Source organism: Kogia breviceps, chromosome 2 (assembly GCF_026419965.1).
Source record: "Kogia breviceps isolate mKogBre1 chromosome 2, mKogBre1 haplotype 1, whole genome shotgun sequence".
Lineage (NCBI taxonomy): Eukaryota > Metazoa > Chordata > Mammalia > Artiodactyla > Physeteridae > Kogia > Kogia breviceps.
The window spans coordinates 144,836,051-144,860,246 of record NC_081311.1 but is presented as its reverse complement, the minus strand read 5'-3'; the positions used below and the strand labels follow the sequence as shown (position 1 = coordinate 144,860,246).

Below are 24,196 nucleotides of genomic sequence, written 5' to 3'. Positions count from 1 at the left end.
CTCTCACAGTTCTTCAGGGACAGAATATGGGAGCAGCTTAGCTGATGGTTCTGGCCCAGGGTCTTTTTTCATATATAAATTGCAGTTAAGCTATTGGCTGGGTCTATAGGCATCTCAAGGCTTACCTAAGACTGGAGAATTTACTTCTAAGCTCACACATGCAGTTGTTGGCAGGCTTCAGCTCCTCACTGGCTGTTTTCCAGAGACCTCTGTTCCTCACCAAATGGGCTTTTCTATAGAGTTCCCTGAATGTCCTCATGTCATAGCAGCTGACTTCTCTCAGAGTGAGTAATCCAAGAGAGGGAAAGAAAGCAAGCGGAAGAAGAGGCCTGAGATGGAAACTGCATATTTTTATAACCTAATCTTGAAGTGACATGCTATTGGTCACACAAACCAACACTGGTGAGAGAGAACTATACAAAGTTATGAATACCAGGAGACAGGGTTCACTGGTGATGACCTTGCAGGCTAATTCCTAAGAATAGCAATGATATATTTCAGAGTGAAGAACTAATTTTCATACATATTATCTGAATTTGCATTTATATACAATGTATTTCTTTTATAAAATGATGGATAATGTTTGTATACTTATTTGGCCATGTTCTATGGAGAAGGGATTTTTGTTTTATTTACATTGAATTTAAGAGATGACCTGGACAAGTTTGTGATTAGGATCATTCTTTGATTTTCTTTGAATTCTTTTAGTATCATTTGACGACTTACTAATGCAAGGCCTAAAGAATTACCTTCATAAAATCTTTGAAAGGTGATGTTTAGCTAAAATTACTTATCAGTTATTTACTTGATGGTAAGATTTTATTTTTTCTCCAGATAGCTTATCCTATTTAGTAGAGAAGATCCCTCTAATATTAAATAACAGGGAAGGAGTAGCAACTTACATTTGTATAATGGTTTGGATTTGTAAAACGTGTTTTTCCCTAACGTATGTGAATAGATAAAGTTTTAGAGTTGATGCTTACCTAGTAAGAAGGAATTTTATAATTTGTTCTTAATCTTTTGGAGGATTCATAGACTTATTTGAGAATGATGAGGGTAATGGTCTCTCCAGAGAAATGCACTTATGCACACAAAGGCAATTTCACAATTTGGAGGGACCCTCAGGAGGTCCATGGATTTTAGATTGAGAACTCCTCCTTTGAAAGCACAGGTAGACTTCTGGTGGCTTCTGAAAGAAAGGAGTGCTTTTTGATTTTCAAAATACAAAGGGATGTAATGTCCCTAACCCTAATTGGAAATGTGTGTTTGTTTTCATTTTATGTGGCTTCTAATTCATGTATTCTAACGATGTTTTTGTTTCTGAATTTTGCTTGTTCTATAGCATCTGGAGCATAAGAACGGTGCTTATTTTCTTCTTTTCCAAGAGAACAGAAAGAAATAGTAAGTTTAATTTCAAAGTTTTTATAAATACATTAAAAAACCTATTTCATGGTGTTATTGTCATTGAATAACGGGTTGTGAAATGGTATATTGAAATGATAACATGGTAAATATTGAAGAGTTGTTTACTGTAAAGTATAAGAAAGGTTATGAATGATCAAACTGATTCTGTTTTTCAGTTGTGTTATTTCTGTCTTGTCCATTTAGAATTTTTTTTTACAGAGTACACAAAACAATTCATTTCTTTAAATGAAGAGAAATTATATTTATTAAATTATCTTTATAGAAAATGTGTTATTATGGAGTAAAATATAGTTAAACATCTTTTGATTTATTCTATTAATTGCATCATTCTCTTCAGGCTCACAGCCCCTAGGGTTTTGTTTTTATTGAAGTATGTAAATTATGACAATTTTCCTGTATTCGGTATATGTGCAGATTTTAAAGATATTCAGATCTTAAAACTATGAGTTATAATTAACCCAAGATATGCAAATTTAATTTTAAATGAACTTTACATGTGATTTATTTTCTTGTTTTAACTTTTCATTATAGAATATTTCAAGCATATACAAAAATAGACGGAATAGTGTAATGAACACTCATATTATCTATCATACAACCTAGACAATCATCAACTCCTGGTCAATCTTATTTCATTTTTACCCCCACCCACTTCTCCATCTCTGTTATTTTGAAGTATATCCCAGATATATCTATCCATAATGCACTTAAAAAATGTGTAAACAATGTACATTATTATACTTTAAAAAGAATTCTTAAAATTACAAAATATTAAATATAAAAATAATAAATTTCTAGTTATCTTACAAATGTCATTTGCTTTAAAAAATATTTTGTCTGTTTGACTCGGGATCCAAACAAGGTTCACACAGATACATGACTTTCAAACTGCCCTCCTCATGTATGACTTATCTTTGACCCAGTTAAGGTTCTGTGATCTAGACCAATGACCATCCCTTTTAGACACCCTTGACTCCTTTGCCTCTCTTTCCCATTCTACTTGTCTGGCAAACCATACCTTGTTTAAATACAGTTATATGCTTAATCTGTGACTGGCAAAACCATATCCTGGTTAAAAACATTTATATGCCTAGTCTATATTTGCATCAGGAAAGCTAAATTTGTTAGAGGAAAATCATACAACATGCTGACTAGACTCACTTTACATCTATGATTGCAGATATCAAATGTATACTCAACACTGCTACACAACCCTATTATAGTTCCCTAGTAAATTTACTTTTTTCTCTTTGAGAGTATTATTTGACACTGTATTTCTCCTCAAATCACTAATACCCACAACCATACCAAAACCCCAAAACCAAACCAAAATAAAACCAACCAAGCAAATAAAAATTCAGAAGCCACAAATAAACAAAACTTCACAAAATCTACCTGGCCACTCTCACCTGACAGCCTCACTTCATGAAGAAAATAGATGTAAACAAGTGAGCACTGTCTCCACCACCAAAAACATAAAGTTAGCTCCATCTGTTACTCAGTATGCTGTCATCCATCATGGTAATTTGGAACACTGACCTTGATCCCATCTCTGGCTAAGCCTTTCATTTATGCTCTGGATTCTAGATACCCTGACCATCTCATGAACTTTGCTCTTATAGTTATCCCTACCTGCATCTCTTTTGCATTATCTATTTGTATTGGTTTGTCCCTATGTAGCATATAATCCTGTCTCAGTACAATCATCTGGGGGAAAAAATCCCATCCTGACTCCATATTCCCTTTAATTTACAATGCATTTCTCCCTCCCCTTCAAAGTTCTCTCATTTTTACCTCCAAAATTATCTTGAATATGACCACTTCTAACTTTCTTTACTACTACTACAATTCTGATTCAGGTCATCATTGTCTGTTGCTGGCACTATTGCAGTGGTTTCCTAACTAGTCTATTTTTAAGGTATAAATCAGATCTTGTATCTCTTCTACTTAAATTCTTCTAGTGGCTTCCCATTGCAACCAGAGTAAAATCTGACCTTAACCCCAACTTTCTGGCTTATGTCTATTTCTCTAACTTCATCTCTTCCCACTCTCCTTTTTTCATCTTTGCTCCAGCCACACTAGCCATCTTTTTGTCCTACAAATAAGTTTAAGTCCTCTGAACCTCAGTTTGCTAGTTTATAAACTAGAAACAAATATTTGTTTTGGCAAGACTGTTATGAGTTTTAACTGATAATATTATGTGTGAAAACATATGAAAATTGTAAAGTGTTACATACATGTGGGCTGATGGTACTGATTTTTCTTTTCCAATTCCTATTACTTTTTATTTTTCTTGCCTTTAAAATCTTTCTTGCCTTGTTTAATGGTTTAGGACCCAGTATAATATTGAGTTGAAGTGGGAATAGCAGGTATCTTTGTCTAGCACCTGATTTTGGTGGAAAAGCTTTTAATTTTTACCATTAAGTATGATGTTTGCTGTGGTTTGAAAAAAATATTGATATTTTTAATCAGATTAGAGAAATTAAGTTTATGGCATTGTTTCCAGTGATATTTAGTAATATAGTAGATGCCGGGAAGACAGGAAGAAGTTTAAAACAAATATGATCTTTGACCTCATGGAACTAACAAAATAGTGAAAAATATAAGAAAATTTATTTTAAAAGAGCCCTTGGAAACACTTCTCTAAGGAAAATGTGTGAATATTTTGACTTGGAAGTAGGCATATTAGGACACGCTTATTATATAAAGGAGTTTTTTTGCTTTAAAATTTTATGGATCCTTTCATTTAAAAAAATTGTATGAATTCATTTGTGTAGGTATTGCATGTAGATAAAATAGACTTTATAAGATTGTCTTGCAGTCTTACACTTCTTTTTAGCATAAAGTTAGGTACCATATGTATATATATATGTGTGTGTATATATATATATATATATATATTTTTTTTTTTAAGTCTGAAACTACTGATTATGTCTTGCTTTTTGTTCTCTGTTAGTTGTATTTCCTTTGTTTTACAAGTTGGACCTAGTATAGATTCAAGTAAGGATTGACAAACTACAGCCTGTGAGCCAAGTCCTGCCCACCACCTTGTACATCTCATGAGCTAACAATGGCTTTTACATTTTTAAATTATTGAAAAAATTCAAAGAGCAATATTTTGTGACATGTTAAATTTGAATGAAGTTCAAATTTCTGTTTTATTGGAACATTGCCACGTCCATTCATTTATATGTTATCTGTAGCTGCTTTCATTCAATGATGGCAGAATTGAGTAGTTGTGACAGACTGTATGGTGCTCTCAACATTTCAGCTTATTGTAGGATGCACAACAAATCACACTGACACTGTTATAACTTGACAGCATTTCACGTGCCATGTATATTGCTGTATTGCAACTACTTTATTTATTATTACCAGTGTACACTCATTATGTAAAAACAAGAGGAAAAAATTGGACTTTGAATGTTGTACTTTTAAGGCACAATGGATTGTGGACTATTTTATTATCAAATCACAAAGCATTGTGCTTATTATGCAATGCCATTATAAATGTACTAAAAGAATACACATACATTGGACTATCATGCTAAGTACTCATCATGATACTCCCAATGCACAGAAAAGCAATGTTAGAAAAATTAGAACATTTAAAATGGAATACCTCATCATAGCAGAATTTCTTCATAAAAATAAAAAGTGAAAATGGAACTTCAAAGTTTCTGAGTGGCTTATTTGTGAAGCAAAGAAAGCTATTTACCAATGGTGAGTTAATTAAATTGTGTAATTGCAACAGCTGAAAAAATGTGTTTAGAGAAAATGCTTGCTTGGCTAGTAGCCTTTTTAGCAAGAACAATTGCTTGAAGAATTAAGAACACTGGAAGCAACATAGTTAACTTAAAAACAAGATCATTTAAAAAATATTATTTCAAGTGATTGTCATTGGCTCTTTTTTTTTTTGTTTTTTGGCCATGCTGCGAGGCTTGCAGGATCTTAGTTCCCTGACCAGGGATTGAACACAGGCCACTACAGTGAAAGTGCCGAGTCCTAACCACTGGAGTGCCAGGGAATTCCCTGTCATTGACTCTTGATGAGTTGACAGATGTTACTGATACAGCTCAATTGTAATTTATTTCAGGAGTCAATACTGAACTTGAAGTGACTAAAGAATTAGCCTCTGTGAACAGTCTGTGTAGAACACTCTGGGAGAGAATATTTTTAAAGAAGTTGAAAAAACATTAATTTAGTACAACCTGAAGTGGAATCTACTGAGATGTATTTACAACTATTGGTGGTAAAAATATGTGTGAAGCAGAAAGAGGCTTAGTGGATTAATTTACAAAGCTCATGAAACTGTAAGGTGTTTAAATTCTGTGGTTATCCACTGTGTTATTCAACAGCAGGTACTTGCAGAGCATATTTGAACCTGTTGTGTTCCTGAACGAGTATTGTCAATGGGGAACTTCATTTGCTCTCATGGACTTAATCATCAGTTATGTGAACTTTTATCAGAAATACAAGCAGTTGGATGGATTAGTAGTAGTAGTAAAGTTTTATTGTGATGTTTTGAGCTCAGAGCCAAGACTAAAATGTTTCTGAATGAGAAGAACCACCTTCAACCATTATGAATGAACAGACTTTGGAAATTAGATTTTGCTGCAGACTTGATAATGGTTCTTAATGAATTTAACCTAAGAGTATAAGACAAAACAGCCCTTATATGTGAAACCTATACTGCTATAAAGTGGTTTAGAAAAGTAAATAACAATTTAATGACAAAAGGTAATTTTTTTAAAAGTGCTATGAGAAGTTAAGAAACAAGATCTCCATTCCCACCCCGATTTGTAGCAGATACATTATCTGAGCTCAAACTGCGATTCCAGCAGTGTTTCTCAGACCTCATGCAAGTACAAAGGAAATTTTCGTATTTTCAAAATCCATTTAACTGGAAGTGATTAATTTGCAATGACATGATAAAAGACAGATATGAAGAGAAGAATCTAAAGAATTTTATAAATGCCTTTCACACAATGAATATGCTCAATTAAAATCATGTGATTGTGGATTGATTTCAATATTTAGCAGCACCTATCTGTGTGAAAAAAAATTTTCAAAAATAAAATGTGTGAAATCTCATTACAGATAAACTAACAGATTGACATTTGTGATCAATTTTGAGAATGGGGGACACTAATTTTGAATCTCAATTAAGTGAAATATTATCCCCTACCCACCCACCCCCAGATTCCACTCTTTTCATTGGTAGATCTATGTTACAAAAAATTGAACTCAATTATTACTATATTTGAATTATGTAAATGAAAGTTTTGTAGAAATTTGTTTACGCATTTAAAAGTGCTCACCTAATTTTGCCTTTTGGCCCATAAAGCCTAAAATATTTACTGTCTGGCCCTTTATAGAAAAAGTTTGCTGATCTCTGCATTAAAGGTTAGATATTTGGCTTGGTCTTATCTAACTAAAGATGACTATTCTCTTTAAAGATGTCAGCAGTTTTTTTCCCCTTTCAGTAATAAATCTGCTAGAACACTTTGAAAAAAATATATAGTAAAATCATCTTTTCATAAGTTTGTATTTCTTTGGATTTTTATGTAAATAGTATTATTTGAATTGGATATTCAGATGTTTGCTACTCCAGAACTTCAATGAAAAGATAATAATTTTATTTGTAAATTTAATTAAATATTAAGAACAATTATTTAAATTCTATTTGGTAAAATGTTTAAATCAAGTTATAAGTTTTCTTTCCAGCTGGAATAGTATTCTTATTTATACTAGTTCAGTATTTCTAGAAAAAACTAGAAACCTAAAATAAATTTGTAAAGCAGATATTGACATTCATAAATTATATCCTTTGAAATGATTCTTTATGTTCCACCAATGCAACCTAACTAAACAAGCAAATCTTGGAAAAGTTTAATTTTGAAAAGTAATTAGTATCCTCTTCCTTTCCAAGTCCCTCCTCAGGTATATAATACTATAGATTTTCAAAGGTTTTCTTTATTAGTGCTCAATATCTTGAAGATCAAATAACTTAATAAAATATGTACTTCTTTCCTCATAAATAAAGAGAACATTTTTATTACCAATGTATAAAAGGAGAATTGGTTTTAATTTTGTAAATCAACATGGGTGGGATGTTGAAAGGAAGGAGAAATAATAAAAAGTCATATTTCTGAAAACATTTTTAAAATATATATCTTTTAAAATTTGGAAATGTGTTTTATTCTATGTAAAGTCCATTTTTCCCCTCCTGAGGTTGTAATATATAATATAAGCAAACATATAAAATATATATGGGTAAAAATTGAGATGACTTCTGTCTGTACACATCTGTGAGAAATTCTAAAATGAGACTGTTTTCTTGCAGTTGCTTAATGTATATCATTTGACATGATTTTTTTTCTTGTATCTTAGGTATCTTAATATCTGATTTAGTTTTGGTTTAAATCTTGTTTTCTAGATGAAGCATTGGATGATTTAAAATCCCAGAAGAAAAAAATAGTAAGTTAACTTTTATTTAATTTATATAAAACTAATAAATTAAGAACTGAATAATTAATGTTTATATGTTGTAAATAATGACTCTCCAAGGAACAAGTATGTTTTTAGATAACAGTTTAGTGGTGAAGCTAAGTTATGAATATTTTTGCTAGTTAATAATGATCGACAGGAAAAAGTAGTTAGATGAACTTTTGAGAGTCTGAGTGTCTATGTCAATTGGAAGCTGAGAAGTAAGTAAATGAATCATTTTGGAGGACTAAATGAGGCAGAGTGGTAAAAAGGTGTGGGTATCCAGATTTATTATTAGGGCCAAAAAAAGACCAAACATCATATGTCAGTTCTCAGATTTTCTTGACATAATAAGGCCAGGAGAGAGGGACTCAAGAAGATTGGTTGTAAAAAACAAATTTAACATGCCAAAAAAAAGGCCAAAGAAAACTGGGGAGAGAGAATGAGTATTTTTTCTTTGATTTCTTTCATTTTCTATCAGCAGTTCCGATCACATGGGTATCTGTTGTGGGGTAACAGATGGGTTGCGTCCTTCAGATGGGTTGCATCCTTCAGATGGGTTGGAAAGAGGAGGATCAAGAGAGAGGAAGGACTCTAGATGTTTAGAGGTTGATATGTAATAGTCTTTAATAAGTGGGTTGAACTTGGTGTTTGGCTTGAATTTACATATACTTTTTTCATATAATTATTTTTGAAGTATAAAAATGATAATTGATAGGAGTATCATGTTATATGGAAACTTAATGAAATTTAATCGGATGCAAAATCAATTTAATGTATTTTAGTCTAACATAATAAGTAACAATTATGGATGAAACTAATAAAAATTATGAAGGTTAAGATTATGTGAATTGGTAAGAAAAGACACTGGTCCTGAGGGATTGAAGTACCTGAAAAATAAAGAAACCTTAATTCTGAAAGGGTTCCTTATCTTTTTTATTTGATGCCTCTTCAGTGTTCTGTGAGGTATTTATCAAAATTGCATTGATATTTTTGATGGTCCTAAATTGAAACGTAGAAATATTTCCATTGTATCTTATTATATTTCTGGCATTCTACACATTATGGAACAGCCAGAAATTCAAAGTGAGGAAATACTGATGGTTCTCAATAATATAGAAGTTGTGATATGATTGGTTTGCTGATGTATAAAAAAAGAAGAGCTGGTAGTGTTGATCAGAGTCAAGCCTTACTTGTACCAAAATGGAGAAATATTGATTAAAGTAGAAAAGACAAGGAGGAAGACAAAAGAAAAGAGAGAGAAAAAACAGAAGAAAATTAAAAAATTCTAAGTGATGAGAAGCTGATTCAATGTCAGTGGCATCACATGAACAGAAAACAGAATCTTAGAGAACATATGATTGGTGAAGAACTCTCAGTAGAGTAACAGAGCAGACTTAGAAAATTCTCTGACAGGGCAAACCAAGCTATTTACTTCTTTAATAGCCCTTGATGGAATCACAACATAAACGCTGCTCCATCGAGGTCTGACAGTTGGGAAACTCAGTTCAAGGTTCAGTAGTTTTGTATATCTAAATGGTTCATGAGACATCAATATTACAGAATACTTCAGTATGGCATTTCTCTTGCAGTGTATGATTAAAGAAAAATAACTTGGCTGCTTTAACTCATTTTGTTAACTAGGGAACACAATTTGCATTGACTTGATTGTTTCTGGTTTCAATACTGTTGCTGTTGGGAACTAGTCCTTTGCCTTTATTGCCTCAAGCCCTTAACAGAGATGCTTTGTTTGAGTAGTAGCCTTATACTTTGTTTAAAACAATGTGTTAAGGGTGAATTTGTAAGCAGTACAATGCTAGCTAATGATTGTACTGGTAATGAGAGGAAAAAGAAGGGACATTACTTTTGAGCAAAAGCAAAATGTAATCAAAACTGGTCTTGTTCCTTGATGTTTAACTCTACATTTATAACTTTAAAAATGCCGGCAGGAAAAATAGCCATTAGTTTAAAATTACCCAACTCCTAACCCTTCTCTTTCACTAAAAAAATGAGTGTAAATTGTATTTACTACTTGACATGTTATTAAAGGTGGTTTCCTCAGGGATGCATCTCTTTAATCTGGATAGATTTGTAATTTGTCAAAGTGTAATTTGTAACAATAAACATGAATTATCAATTGATTAAAAAGTTAAATTACTTAGAAAGGAAAATGAGTGACAACAATGTTTTAAATGTTTTAAAACAATGTTTTAAATCTAAGAACTTAATGTAAGTATTTACTTACTAAAATAAAGCTAGGAATTAATCTTTAGTTACCAAAAATCCTCCCAAGTCTGGTTGTGTACATTTTGCTACTCACATTTTTTTTTAACTTTTAGTTTTAAAAATATCACTATATTCAATAGATAATCGATTTGTATCCATGAGCATCCCATCAAAACAGTTCAAAATCAAAATCCATCAAAACTCGAGTCAAAATGACCTCATGGGCTTCCCTGGTGGCTCAGTGATTGAGAGTCCGCCTGCCAATGAAGGGGACACGGGTTCGTGCCCCAGTCCGGGAAGATCCCATATGCCACGGACCGCGGCTAGGCCCGTGAGCCATGGCCGCTAAGCCTGTGCGTCCGGAGCCTGTGCTCTGCAATGGGAGAGGCCACAACAGTGAGAGGCCCGCGTACCGCAAAAAAAAAAAAAAAAAAAAAAAGACCTCTTTAAGTGGCTTCATGAAAATGCTGTGCTTTTTTTCAGAATAGTACAGGTGTTTCTATGTGGTAATTCCTTTCTGGCATTTCTCAGGCAATTTATATTTTTCCAAGTCCTGAGGAAAATTTGTTGAGAAATTGAGAACCTGGGAAAGAAGTATTATGATTCTCTGAGAATTAAAACTTAACAATCACTACAGATGTTACTGGTTGAAAAGAATCCACTAGTGTCAGTTGAAAGCAAGAGCAAGAAATGCTGACATGCTGAGCTGTAGGTTAATGTGGACATTTCAGGCAACAGGACAGGAGCACATAGAGAAGTGGCACAGTCTAATTAGTCAGTCTTGCTTTTGTGGCCATAAGTCTGTTTTATGGGCCCTGTCTCTTATTAATGGTGACTTATTCTTACAAATAAATGTTAATAAGTTTATATATATAGAATACTCTATACAAAATCCTGTGAGTGATATTGCATGAAATAAATTTTGGAAGCAAAATAAGTCCTTAAATTGGCAATTTTAGCATGTGATTCTGTGTGGGGCTGTTAACCTCACTAGAAGTTTCATATGTTACATTTTTATATTACCCAGTAATATCTGCTGGTGTTTTCCAGTGTTTGAATATTCACTGTAGGCTACAGATCTTTGTAAATACTTTAACAGAAGAAATGCTGAGAGAGATGTTAGTGTTATTGTAGCATACTCCTATATGAAATCAGAAAATGATTTAAAATCTGAATTAGTAAAAACAATATTGATTTCAACAGCAAAACAAAATCAGGATAAGCAGACAGTATTTTCCTCATTTTAAAAATATGAGTTTAAATAATGCAACATGTACCCTAAAGCTGTGAATTGAAGATGCTTTTAATAATTTGACCAAAGTCAGTACAAAACAGAAGACATTTTTCTACACCTGGAATATTTGTTATGAAACAAGAATCAAGAATATTGGATAGGGCAATTAATGCTTTGTGTGTTTTAAAATTTTATTTCAAGAGTTATAATTTAAATATTGTATAATTATCTTTCAAAATTAAAAAAATTGACATGTATTTTGTGTTAGTGTTCCCTTCTTTTAGTATCTCTATGATGAAATTCTATATCAGGTAGAAATAATTTTTATATGATCTCAAACTATATAATCTTGCCAAAACAATGTTGATTCATAATAAATAAGCAACCATGTGTTTATTATTCTCTTTTTTATTTTTATGTCTTCAATTTTAATTTATTTATTTTATTTTTAAATTTTTGGCTGTGTTGGGTGTTAGTTGCTGCATGCTGGCTTTCTCTAGTTGCGGCGAGCAGGGGCTACTCTTGTGGTGCACAGGCTTCTCATTTCTGTGGCTTCTCTTGTTGCAGAGCACGGGCTCTAGGCATGCGGGCTTCAGTAGTTGCAGCATGCGGGCTCAGTAGTTGTGACATGCGGGCTCTAGAGCTCAGGCTCAGTAGTTATGGCGTGTGGGCTTAGTTGCTCTGCAGCATGTGGGATCTTCCTGGACCAGGGCTCGAACCTGTGTCCCCTGCATTGGCAGGCGGGTTCTTAACCACTGCACCACTAGGGAAGCCCCTATTATTTTCTTTTTTAAAAATTTTTTTGTGGTACGTGGGCCTCACTGTTGTGGCCTCTCCCGTTGCGGAGCACAGGTTCTGGATGCACAGGCTCAGCGGCCATGGTTCACGGGCCCAGCTGCTCGGTGGCATGTGGGATCCTCTCGGACTGGGGCACGAACCCGTGTCCCCTGCATTGGCAGGCAGACTCCCAACCACTGTGCCACCAGGGAAACCTATTCTCTTTTTTAAATAAAAAACTTTGAAACTTTTAGTATACTCATATCACAGAAAAACAATTCACTCTTTGTTACATTATTCATTATTATTTGAAATATGTAAAATATTAGGAGGAATACAGAGTAATTTGTAATTTAGGGAATTCTGAGAATTCAGTCTCTCATTCCTGAATCCTGATATTAATACTGTGGGTATTTGAAAACACTGCTTGTTTCAGATCCACTCTGAATAGCTGAGGTATCATTGAAGATTATGCGTTTTTGTGTTAGGTACTGTTATAGACTCTTCTACATTATTTAAATTGCATAACAGTGCTACGAGAAGGTGTTAATGTTTCTGCTCTACAAAAGGAGAAACTGAGGCTAACAGACTTGCTCAGTCTTTCTACAGCTAATTAAGAATGGAGATGTACTTTGAACCCAGATCTTTTCTGATGTCATGGTTTCAAGTTTGTATTCTTCCCACTGATCAGATGTCTTCCTATTTATAAAACAAATTATTCACTTAAAATGTAGTAGGAATATATGTTTTAATTAAGCTATTATGTGAAAAAAGAATTTTTCAAAGTAAATGCAAAAGAAAAAGAGAATGGATTTGTATCTTTTGCTTTTTAAAATGTTTTTATTTAAAATACTTTACATGTACATAGACATACCTCAGTTGCACAAGCAATATTTTAAGTGATCATTTATCACATATGGCATTGTAGCTACTCTATTGTGCAGATATAAACCACTTCCATCATTACATGTAGTTCTATTGTTACAGCACTGGTCTGGACCATCAAAAATTAATTTGTAGAGATCAGGGATTCAGTTCTTTGCTATTTCACGTAGATTATGTTGATTTGGGGATAGATTCTATCATGCCCTCTCTCTGTCCCCATCCCAAGTTTTTCCCCAACCCTAAAGTAGTAATGTTACAAACATTTTCTTTACATCAGAAATTTAAACTTGCTTGTTTTGAGAATTTATCATTATTTTGAAATGATTAGAAAAATATTTTAGTTTCACTAAACCAAGGTTAATAAATCATTCATCTAAGCACTTCTTAAGTATTATATTGAGTTTTTAATGAGGAATCTATTAACTATTGTGGCAGCATATTTTAAATTGTATTTTAATTTGGTAAATGTTCTCTGCTTTGCATTCTAAAATAAATGTCCTTTGGAATAAACATGACATTTAATGAATCTAAGTGGCTCTCCATGGTCACTGAGAAGGAAAAGGTCCTCTTCCAAGTTTTGCAAAAGCATTTTTATTCTATATATTAGCTATTTGTCATAACTATGACTGTCTTGTACTAAACTTTTTCTGATATTTGGCTGTAACTGCTAAAATAATACTTTACTAGTGATTACTTTTTAAATTAAACCCACATATTAAGCCATGAAGTGACTTGAGTGCATTGTAAATAAAATTCTGTAATAATGAAGTGCTTTAATTACAGCCCCTAGTGTGAGCATAGAACTCAGTAAAATCTTTACTTAAATTCTTATTATGTTCAGTTTTTTCTCTCTAAAGTTGTTTGAATCTAAGTAAAAAAGGGGGAGCTTCAGCTTTTAAAGTCATTTGAGCAAATTCCATGAGAGAGCATGGCTGTTCTCCCAGTTAAGTGAGTTTTCACTGCATTTTGCAGCAAGCTAATTGCTTCTGCTAATAAATAATCTAAAATCGATGCTGACAGCAGTTAATTGGCACAGAGATTTTACTTTGTAAAGCTCTTGGCTAACGACCTTCTTTAAATTAATAGCATTAAGTGCTAGGAGGAAATAAATCTGAGGAATTGCCTGTCATTCGCTTGTCATGTCTAATAACTTCCAATAATGATGGCTGATAGATTTTTGCACATTCCATTATTGAAGTTGGTGCATGTAATTATTCTCCTCATTATATGTAAACAATTAGCAATATTTGGTATTTCCTTACAGTAAAGCTGTTAAATACAAGTAACATATTAGAGGTTAGAAGCCATTTTAAAATCTGGCTTTTAATTATTTGAATATGGAAGTCTTTCATGCTATCTGGATATATTATGTGCTGTTTATTTTAAGCCTTGTACTTGAATACTTTTTGAATAGGACTTATAAAAGTAAGTAGTGTATGTGTGTTTTAAAATGTGACAACTTTTGGAAATTTTTGTTTGCAGCTTGAAGAAGTCATGGAAAAAGAAACTTATAAAACGGCTAAATTAATTCTTGAAAGGTTTGATCCGGACTCAAAGAAAGCAAAGGTAAGGCTGTATATCACTACTATTTTATTATAAATCGCACATTGTAGTAGGTCACTGTAATAACATTATTGTATTTGACAGGAGTTGGAGCCACCATCTGCTGGAGCAACTTTAACTGCAAGACCTGGACAAGGTAAATAACTTTGTAGAAACTCCTGCTGCTGTTGGAAAGATCCATATTTACCCAAGTGAGTTCAAAAGCGTGATACAGGTGTGAAAAACTTATGTAGTATGCTTTTATGTTAATTTGTATTTGGTAATTTGGGATATGACTTAAAATAGATGGCAATAAGTTTATTTCATTTTGATTTTATAGAAATATGTTGATGAGTAAAGATGTTATTATCTGTTGAGATTAAATATATAATTAGTTTTAATCTTTTGAAATTTAAGTGATTTCACCAATATTTTGTAAGGTTTTTCCCCCCTTTAAATAAGAGTCTCCTGGAATATCTGCTATTATGAAAATTCCTACATTTTTATGATTTATTTTTTGAGGAATTTAATGAAGATTTTTGTCAAACTTGAGTTCCTTCTAAAGTAACACTTTGTTAGGAAGAGAAAAAAATAATTTAGAAATGAGAAAAAATATTGAATTACTGCTATATAATAACATTAACTCCTTCTTTTTGAGGTTATATTGCCAGATTACTAGTAAAACCATTACTATTATGTTATTATTTTAAGTGGTTACATAAAGTATTCCCAAGACTGGCATGTGAAAAGATATTTTTGAGTTTGCATTGGCTTCCTTTTTTGTTCTCTACTCTAGAGTATAATAAAATAAGAGGCATACCTCAGATATTACAGGTTTGGTTCCAGACCACCCCAATAAAGTGAATATTGCAATAAAGTGAGTCACACACACTTTTTGGTTTCCCAGTGTGTATTAAAGTTATGTTTACACTATACTGTAGTCTATTAAGTGTGTAATAGCATTATGTCTAAAAAATGTACATACCTTGATTAAAAAATACTTTATTGCTAAAAAATGCTAACCATCATCTGACAATGCAGGGTTTCCATAAACCTTCAATTTGTAAAATTCATTTTCTGAAAAAACTCAGTATTCCCAAAGTACAATAAAATGAAGCATGGTAAAACGAGGTATGCCTGTAGTTTGTAAGGCTTTTGTTGGTATATGGAATATACTACTACAAAAATTTAACTTCTACTCTTATAAATCATCAGAATTGGAGCCTGGCTTATAAAGTTAGGGTGACATTTAGAACTTCGAGAAGTCAGTTCTTTTATAAATATCCACAAAGACCGTGGGTACTAAATAAGCCATAATAATTTTAGGTATTCTAATTGGCAGAGGTATGTGGGAAGAATCCCACTGTTTCCCATCTTTTATAAGTAGGATTCTGATTTATAGAAATATTAGCCTGCTCTTTTGATAAATGTAAAAGTCTGTCAAAAGTTATATAAAAGTTTAAATATGATTAAAATAAATTAATCATAGAGAATTCCCTGGACGTCCAGTGATTAGAACTCTGCCCTTCCAGCTGCAGTGGGTGCAAGTTCAACACCTGGTTGGAGAACTAAGATCCCACAGGCCGCACTGTGCTACCGAAAAAAAGAAAATTAGTCATAGATACTTGCAATGTAACACCCACTTTCATAATCAGTTTAAATTTTTCTATAATTTATACTTCTTACTAGTAATTATAAAATTTTTTTTGGCCTGCAGACCAGGTTTCTATACTTTTTACTTGTATGACTGGTAGTAACTTTCCAAAAGTGCTTCTTGAATAACCTTAGTGAGTATATTTTTAAAATGTGATATTTTGCAGAAAGCTGTTGCTGTTACTTTAACAAAAATCTGTTCTTTCTTATTAGAAAAGAACAGATGTATGATGCCCTTTATTGACATTCTTAAGCATTTATTAATATTAGGCAACATTAGTTCCTTTAAGAATCTAAACTTATCTTTCCTTAGAAACTTTTGAAGCCCCAATTTTTTTCTTCTGCTGTCATATTGTAACTATAGAAAAACCATTTCTGGTCTCTCTACTTTGGATTCCTGCAGCACTGCTTTTGGATATTCTTTTAGGGAGAATTAACTATTCTTCCTAATTTAGCTATAATATAAATGCATCATTCACTTCAAAGAAAGTATTAAGTAACTCTTATGTGTAGATATCATGGGGAATAAAGAGATGAATGTAATATGGTTTTTGACCTTAAGAAGCTTATAACCTATTTTTAAAAAAATATTTATTCTGGGGTACACTATTCTAGTATTCCTAACTTTTCTGGGTCTGTAGATATTAATTGCTATTTGGAACTTTTTTCCCTATTTAAAAAAATTTCTAAACTGTGTCTCAACTTTATTCTACTTTTTGAGAATTATAATTTAGTTCCTTGTTTAATTTTATCTTGTTATTATAGGTGACTTCGTCATACATTTTATTTATGTTTAAGTTCTGTGTTTCTGTGAGTTTAAAATTGTCTTTATTATTATTATTTTTTAATTTTTTAAAAAAATTTATTTATTTATTTATTTTTGGCTGTGTTGGGTCTTCGTTGCTGCATGCGGGCTTTCTCTAGTGGTGGCAAGCAGGGGCTACTCTTCCTTGCAGTGCGCGGGCTTCTCATTGTGGTGACTTCTTTTGTTGCAGAGCACGGGCTCTAGAGCCTCAGTAGTTCTAGCCTCAGTAGTTGTGACGCACGGGCTTAGTTGCCCCGCGGCATGTGGGAATCTTCACGGACCAGAGCTCGAGCCTGTGTCCCCTGCATTGACAGGCGGATTCTTAACCACCGTGCCACCAGGGAAGCCCATAAAATTGTCTTTCTTTGCTTTGAAACATTGTTAGTCAGTCAGTCCCTCCCTCCCTTCCTTCCTTCCTTCCTCACTTCCTTTCTCCCCAACACCTTCTTCTCTCCCTCCCCCTTTCTTTCCTTTTTGTTTCTTTCACCTATTTCTGAACTTAAATAATAGAAAAGGGAAAAAAATACTAAAGGATGTATGTATGTACATATGTGGCTCTCCAAACTGAATCTAATTGTGGTGTCCTTATTTTACTAGCTCTCTTGCATGTTTTCTGAACCAGAACTTGGATTCATGTGTAGTAGATAGCTTTCTTTTATTTTTTTATTATTTAGGTGTTAATGATATATATTACACTAAGAATCATTATAAAATTTGAGAATAGTATTCTTTGATTTGCTTAGATTTAGCACTAAAAGGAGTATAATATTTACTGAACGTAATACTAACCTGACTGCCAGCCTCTCACAGCCCCCCCACCATATTTTTTATCTCTTGTGTTTTTATTTATTTTTTTTAATTATTGAAGTATAGTTGACATACAGTATTGGTTTCAGGTGTACAACATAGTGATTCAACATTTACATGCATTACAAAATGATCTCCACAATAAGTATAGTAACCATTTGTCACCATACAGAGTTATAATATTATTGACTATATTCCCCATGCTGTACACTATATTATATCCCCTCAACTTATTTATTGTGTCACTGGAAGTTTGTACCTTTTAATCCCCTTCACCTATTTCATCCATTCCCCAACTCCCCTCCCCTCTGGCAGCTACCAGTTTGTTCTCTGTATCTGTGAGTCTCTTTCTGTTTTGTTTTGTTTGTTCCTTTGTTTTGGTTTTTAGATTACACATATAAGTGAAATCATTTGGTTTTTGTCTTTCTTTGCCTGACTTATTTCACTTAGCAAAATACCCCCTAGATCCATCCATGTTGTTGTATATGGCAAGATTTCATTCTGTTCTATGGCTGAGTAATATTCCATTGTATACATAAATACATACCACATCTTCTTTACCTATCTATGGGTGGACACTTGCTATTGTAAATAATGCTGAAATGAACACAGAGGTGCATATATCTTTTCAAATTAGTATTTTTGTTTTCTTCAGATAGAAACCCAGGAGTGGAATTGCTGGATCTTCTGGTATTTCTATTTTTATTATTTGAGCCAGCTCCATACTGTTTTCCATCGTGGCCACACCAATTTACATTCCCACCAACAATGTATCAGGGTTCCTTTTTCCTCCTTGCCAATACTTGTTATTTGTTGTCTTTTTGGTAATGGCCATTCTGACAGGTGTGAGGTGATATCTCATTGTGATTTTGATTTGCTTTTTCCTGATAGTGATATTGAGCATCTTTTCATGTGTCTGTTCGTCATCTGTATGTCTTCTTTGGAAAAATGTCTGTTCAAGTTCTCTGCCTATTGTTTAATCAGATTGCTTGGTTTTTTGATATTGAGTTGTGTATGTTCTTTGGATATTTTGAATATTAATCCCTTATTCGATATATCATTTGCAAATATCTATTCCCACTCAGTAGGTTACCTTTGTGTTTTGTTGTTGGTTTCCTTATCTGTGCAAAAGCTTTTTAGTTTGATTAGTTCCATTTGTTTATTCTTGCTTTTGTTTCTTTTGCCTGAGGAGATAGATCCAAAAAGACATTGCTAAAACTGATGTCAAGGGTTTATTGCATATGTTTTCTTCTAGGGGTTTTATAGTTTCAGATTTTATACTTACATCTTTAATCCATTTCGAGTTTATTTTTGTATATGGTATTTGATACTTTTGCATGTAGCTGTCCAATTTTCCCAACACTATTTATTGAAGAGACGGTCTTTCTCCACTTTATATTTTTGCCTCCTTTGTCGTAGATTAATTGACTATAAGCATGGGCTTATTTCTAGGTTTTGTTCTGTTCCATTGATCAATGTGACTGTTTTTGTGCTAGTACAATACTATTCTGATTACTATAGCTTTGTAGTATAGTTTGAACTCTGGGAGCACAGTAACTCTGGCTTTGTTCTTCTTTGGCTATTTGGAGTCTTTTGTGGTTCCTACCAGTTTTAGGATTATTTGTTCTAGTTCTGTGAAAAACGCCCTTGGTATTTTGATAGGGATTGCACTGAATTTGTAGATTGCTTCAGATAGTATGGACATTTTAACAGTATCACTTCTTTCAACCCATGGTCATGGTATATCTTTCCATTTATTTGTGTCATTATCAATTTCTTTCATCGGTGTCTTATAGTTTTCAGAGTATAGGTCTTTCACCTTCTTGGTTAAATTTATTCCTAGCTATTTTATTCTTTTTGATGCAATTATAAATGGGATTGTTTTCTCTTTTTATCCCTTTCTGCTAGTTCATTATTAGTGAATAGAAATGAAACAGATTTCTGTATATTAATTATGTATCCTTCAACTTTCCGGAATTCATTAATGAGTTCTAAAAGTTTTTTGGTGATGTCTTTAGGGTTTTGTATATACAATATGTTATCTGCAAATAGTGACAGTGACTTCTTCCTATCCAATTTGAATGCTTTTTTTTTAAATAGAGCAAGTCAGTAGAGCAACTGCTCCTAATCTCTTTATTTTTATTTATTATTATTTTTTTGAACTTAATTTATTTTTTTATGCAGCAGTTTCTTATTAGTCATCAGTTTTATACACATCAGTGTATACATGTCAATCCCAATCTCCGAATTCATCACACACACTCCCAGCCACTTTCCCCCCCTTGGTGTCCATACGTTTGTTCTCTGCATCTGTGTCTCAATTTCTGCCCTGCAAACCGGTTCATCTGTACCATTTTTCTGGGTTCCACATATATGCGTTAATATACGATATTTGTTTTTCTCTTTCTGACTTACTTCACTCTGTATAACAGTCTCTAGGTCCATCCACGTCTCTACAAATGACCCAATTTCGTTCCTTTTAATGGCTGAGTAATATTCCATTGTATATATGTACCACATCTTCTTTATCCATTCATCTGTTGATGGGCATTTAGGTTGCTTCCATGTCCTGGCTATTATAAATAGTGCTGCAATGAACATTGGGGTGCATGTGTCTTTTTTTTTTTTTTTGGTGGTATGCGGGCCTCTCACTGCTGTGGCCTCTCCCGTTGCGGAGCACAGGCTCCGGACGCGCAGGCCTAGCGGCCATGGCTCACGGGCTTAGTTGCTCCGCGGCATGTGGGATCTTCCCGGACCAGGGCACGAACCCGTGACCCCTGCATCGGCAGGCGGATTCTCAACCACTGCGCCACCAGGGAAGCCCTGCATGTGTCTTTTTGAATTACGGTTTTCCCTGGGTATATGCCCAGTAATGGGATTGCTGGGTCATATGGTAATTCTATTTTTAGTTTTTTAAGGAACCTCCATACTGTTCTCCATAGTGACTGTATCAATTTACATTCCCACCAACAGTACAAGAGGGTTCCCTTTTCTCTACACCCTCTCCAGCATTTGTTGTTTATAGATTTTCTGGTGATGCCTATTCTAACTGGTGTGAGGTGATACCTCATTGTAGTTTTGATTTGCATTTCTTTAATAATTAGTGATGTTAAGCAGCTTTTCATGTGCTTCTTGGCCATCTGTATGTCTTTGAAGAAATGTCTGGTTAGGTCTTCTGCCCATTTTTTGATTGGGTTGTTTGTTTTTTTAATATTGAGCTGCATGAGCTGTTTATATATTTTGGAGATTAATCCTTTGTCCATTGATTTGTTTTCAAATATTTTCTCCCATTCTGAGGGTTGTCCTTTTGTCTTGTTTGTAGCTTCCTTTGCTGTGTAAAAACTTTTAAGTTTCATTAGGTCCCATTTGTTTATTTTTGTTTTTATTTCCATTACTCTAGGAGGTGGATCAGAAAATGTCTTGCTGTGATTTATGTCAAAGAGTGTTCTTCCTATGTTTTCCTCTAAGAGTTTTATAGTGTCCAGTCTTACATTTAGGTCACTAATCCATTTCGAGTTTATTTTTGTATATGGTGTTAAAGAGTCTTCTAATTTCATTAATTTACATGTAGCTGTGGAGTTATCCCAGCACCACTTATTGAAGAGACTGTTTTTTCTCCATTGCATATTCTTGCTTCCTTTATCAAAAATAAGGTGACCATATGTGTGTGGGGTTATCTCTGGGCTTTCTATCTTGTTTCATTGATCTATATTTATGTTTTTGTGCCCATACCATACTGTCTTGATTACTGTAGCTTTGTAGTATAGTCTGAAGTCCAGGAGCCTGATTCCTCCAGCTCCGTTTTTTTTTCCCTCAAGATGGCTTTGGCTATTTGGGGTCTTTTGTTTCTCCATACAAATTTTAAGATTTTTTGTTCTAGTTCTGTAAAAAATGCCACTGGTGATTTGATAGGGATTGCATTGAATCTGTAGATTGCATTGGGTAGTGTAGTCATTTTCACAGTATTGATTCTTCCAATCCAAGAACATGGTATATCTCTCCATCTATTTATTTCATCTTTAATTTCTTTCATCAGTGTCTTATAGTTTTCTGCATACAGGTCTTTGTCTCCCTAGGTAGGTTTATTCCTAGGTATTTTATTGTTTTTGGTGCAATGGTAAATGGCAGTGTTTCCTTAATTTCCCTTTCAGATTTTTCATCATTAGTGTATAGGAATGCAAGAGATTTCTGTGCATTAATTTTCTATCCTGGTACTTTACCAAATTCATTGATTAGCTCTAGTAGTTTTCTGGTGGCATCTTTAGGATTCTCTGGGTGTAGTATCATGTCATCTGCAAAGAGTAACAGTTTTACTTCTTTTCCAATTTGTATTCCTTTTATTTATTTTTCTTCTCTGATTGCCATGGCTAGGATTTCCAAAACTATGTTGAATAATAGTGGTGAGAGTGGACATTCTTGTTTTTTTCCTGATCTTAGAGGAAATGCTTTCAGTTTTTCACCATTGAGAATGATGTTTGCTGTGGGTTTGTCATATATGGCCTTTATTATGTTGAGGTAAGTTCCTCTATGCCCACTTTCTGGAGAGTTTTTATCATAAATGGGTGTTGAATTTTGTCAAAAGCGTTTTCTGCATCTATTGAGATGATCATACGGTTTTTTATCTTCAATTTGTTAATATGGTGTATCACATTGATTGATTTGTGTATATTGAAGAATCCTTGCATCCCTGGGATAAATCCCACTTGATCACGGTGTATGATCCTTTTAATGTGTTGTTGGATTCTGTTTGCTAATATTTTGTTGAGGATTTTTGCATCTGTGTTCATCAGTGATATTGGTCTGTAATTTTCTTTTTTTGTAGTATCTTTGTCTGGTTTTGGTATCAGGGTGATGGTGGCCTCATAGAATGAGTTTGGGAGTGTTCCTTCCTCTGCAAATTTTTGGAAGAGTTTGAGAAGGATGGGTGTTAGCTCTTCTCTAAATGTTTGATAGAATTCACCTGTGAAGCCATCTGGTCCTGGACTTTTGTTTGTTGGAAGATTTTTAATCACTTTCAATTTCATTACTTGTGATTGGTCTGTTCATATTTTCTATTTCTTCCTGGTTCAGTCTTAGAAGGTTATATACCTTTCTAAGAATTTGTCCATTTATTTCAGGTTGTCCATTTTATTGGCATAGAGTTGCTTGTAGTGGTCTCTTAGGATGCTTTGTATTTCTGTGGTGTCTGTTGTAACTTCTTTCTCGTTTCTAATTGATTTGAGTCCTCTCCCTCTTTTTCTTGATGAGTCTGGCTAAAGGTTTATCATTTTTGTTTATCTTCTCAAGGAACAAGCTTTTAGTTTTATTGATCTTTGCTATTGTTTTCTTGGTTTCTATTTCATTTATTTCTGCTTTGATCTTTATGATTTCTTTCCTTCTACTAAGTTTGGGTTTTGTTTGTTCTTCTTTTTCTAGTTCTTTTAGGTGTAAGGTTAGATTGTTTATTTGAAATATTTGTTGTTTCTTGAAGTAGGATTGTATTGTTATAAACTTTCCTCTTAGAACTGCTTTTGCTGCATGCCATAGGTTTTGGATCATCGTGTTTCCATTGTCATTTGTCTCTAGTTATTTTTTGATTTCCTTTCGGATTTCTTCAGTGATCTCTTAGTTATTTAGTAACGTATTGTTTAGCCTCCATGTGTTTGTGATTTTTATGTTTTTTTCCCTATAACTGATTTCTAATTTCAAAGCATTGTGTTCAGAAAAGATGCTTAATATGATTTCAGTTTTCTTAAATTTACTGAGGCTTGGTTTATGACCCAAGATGTGATCTATCCTGGAGAATGTTCCATGCGTACTTGAGAAAAAAGTGTAATCTGCTGTTTTTGGATGGAATGTCCTATAAATATCAATTAAATCTATCTGGTCTCTTGTATCATTTAAAGCTTGTGTTTCCTTAGTAATTTTCTGTTTGGATGATCTGTCCATTGATGTAAGTGAGGTGTTAAAGTCCCCCACTATTATTGTGTTACTGTCGATTTCCTCTTTTATAGCTGTTAGCAGTTGTCTTATGTATTGAGGTGCTCCTATGTTGGATGCATATATATTTATAATTGTTATATCTTCTTCTTGGATTGATCCCTTGATCATTATGTAGTGTCCTTCCTTGTCTCTTTTAACAGTTTTTATTTTAAAGTCTATTTTATCTGATATGAGTATCGCTACTCCAGCTTTCTTTTGATTTCCATTTGCATGGAATACCTTTTTCCATCCCCTCAGTTTCAGTTTGTATGTGTCCCTAGGTCTGAAGTGGGTCTCTTGGAGACAGCATATATATGGGTCTTGTTTTTGTATCCATTCAGTGAGCCTGTGTCTTTTGGTTGGAGCATTTAATCCATTCACATTTAAGGTAA

At 33.4% G+C, this 24,196-nt stretch overlaps 1 protein-coding gene across 2 annotated transcripts in view; it reads left to right on the top strand.

Moving 5' to 3' along the window:
- Positions 1-24,196, top strand: part of LNPK (lunapark, ER junction formation factor) — an 85,142-nt gene that overhangs the window by 21,547 nt on the left and 39,399 nt on the right. For both annotated transcript variants that reach the window (XM_059055315.2, XM_059055316.2), the window contains exons 5-8: positions 1,343-1,401; positions 7,865-7,905; positions 14,519-14,602; positions 14,684-14,735. In XM_059055315.2, the coding sequence (XP_058911298.1) occupies positions 1,343-1,401; positions 7,865-7,905; positions 14,519-14,602; positions 14,684-14,735 (236 nt within the window). The remainder of the gene's footprint in view (positions 1-1,342; positions 1,402-7,864; positions 7,906-14,518; positions 14,603-14,683; positions 14,736-24,196) is intronic.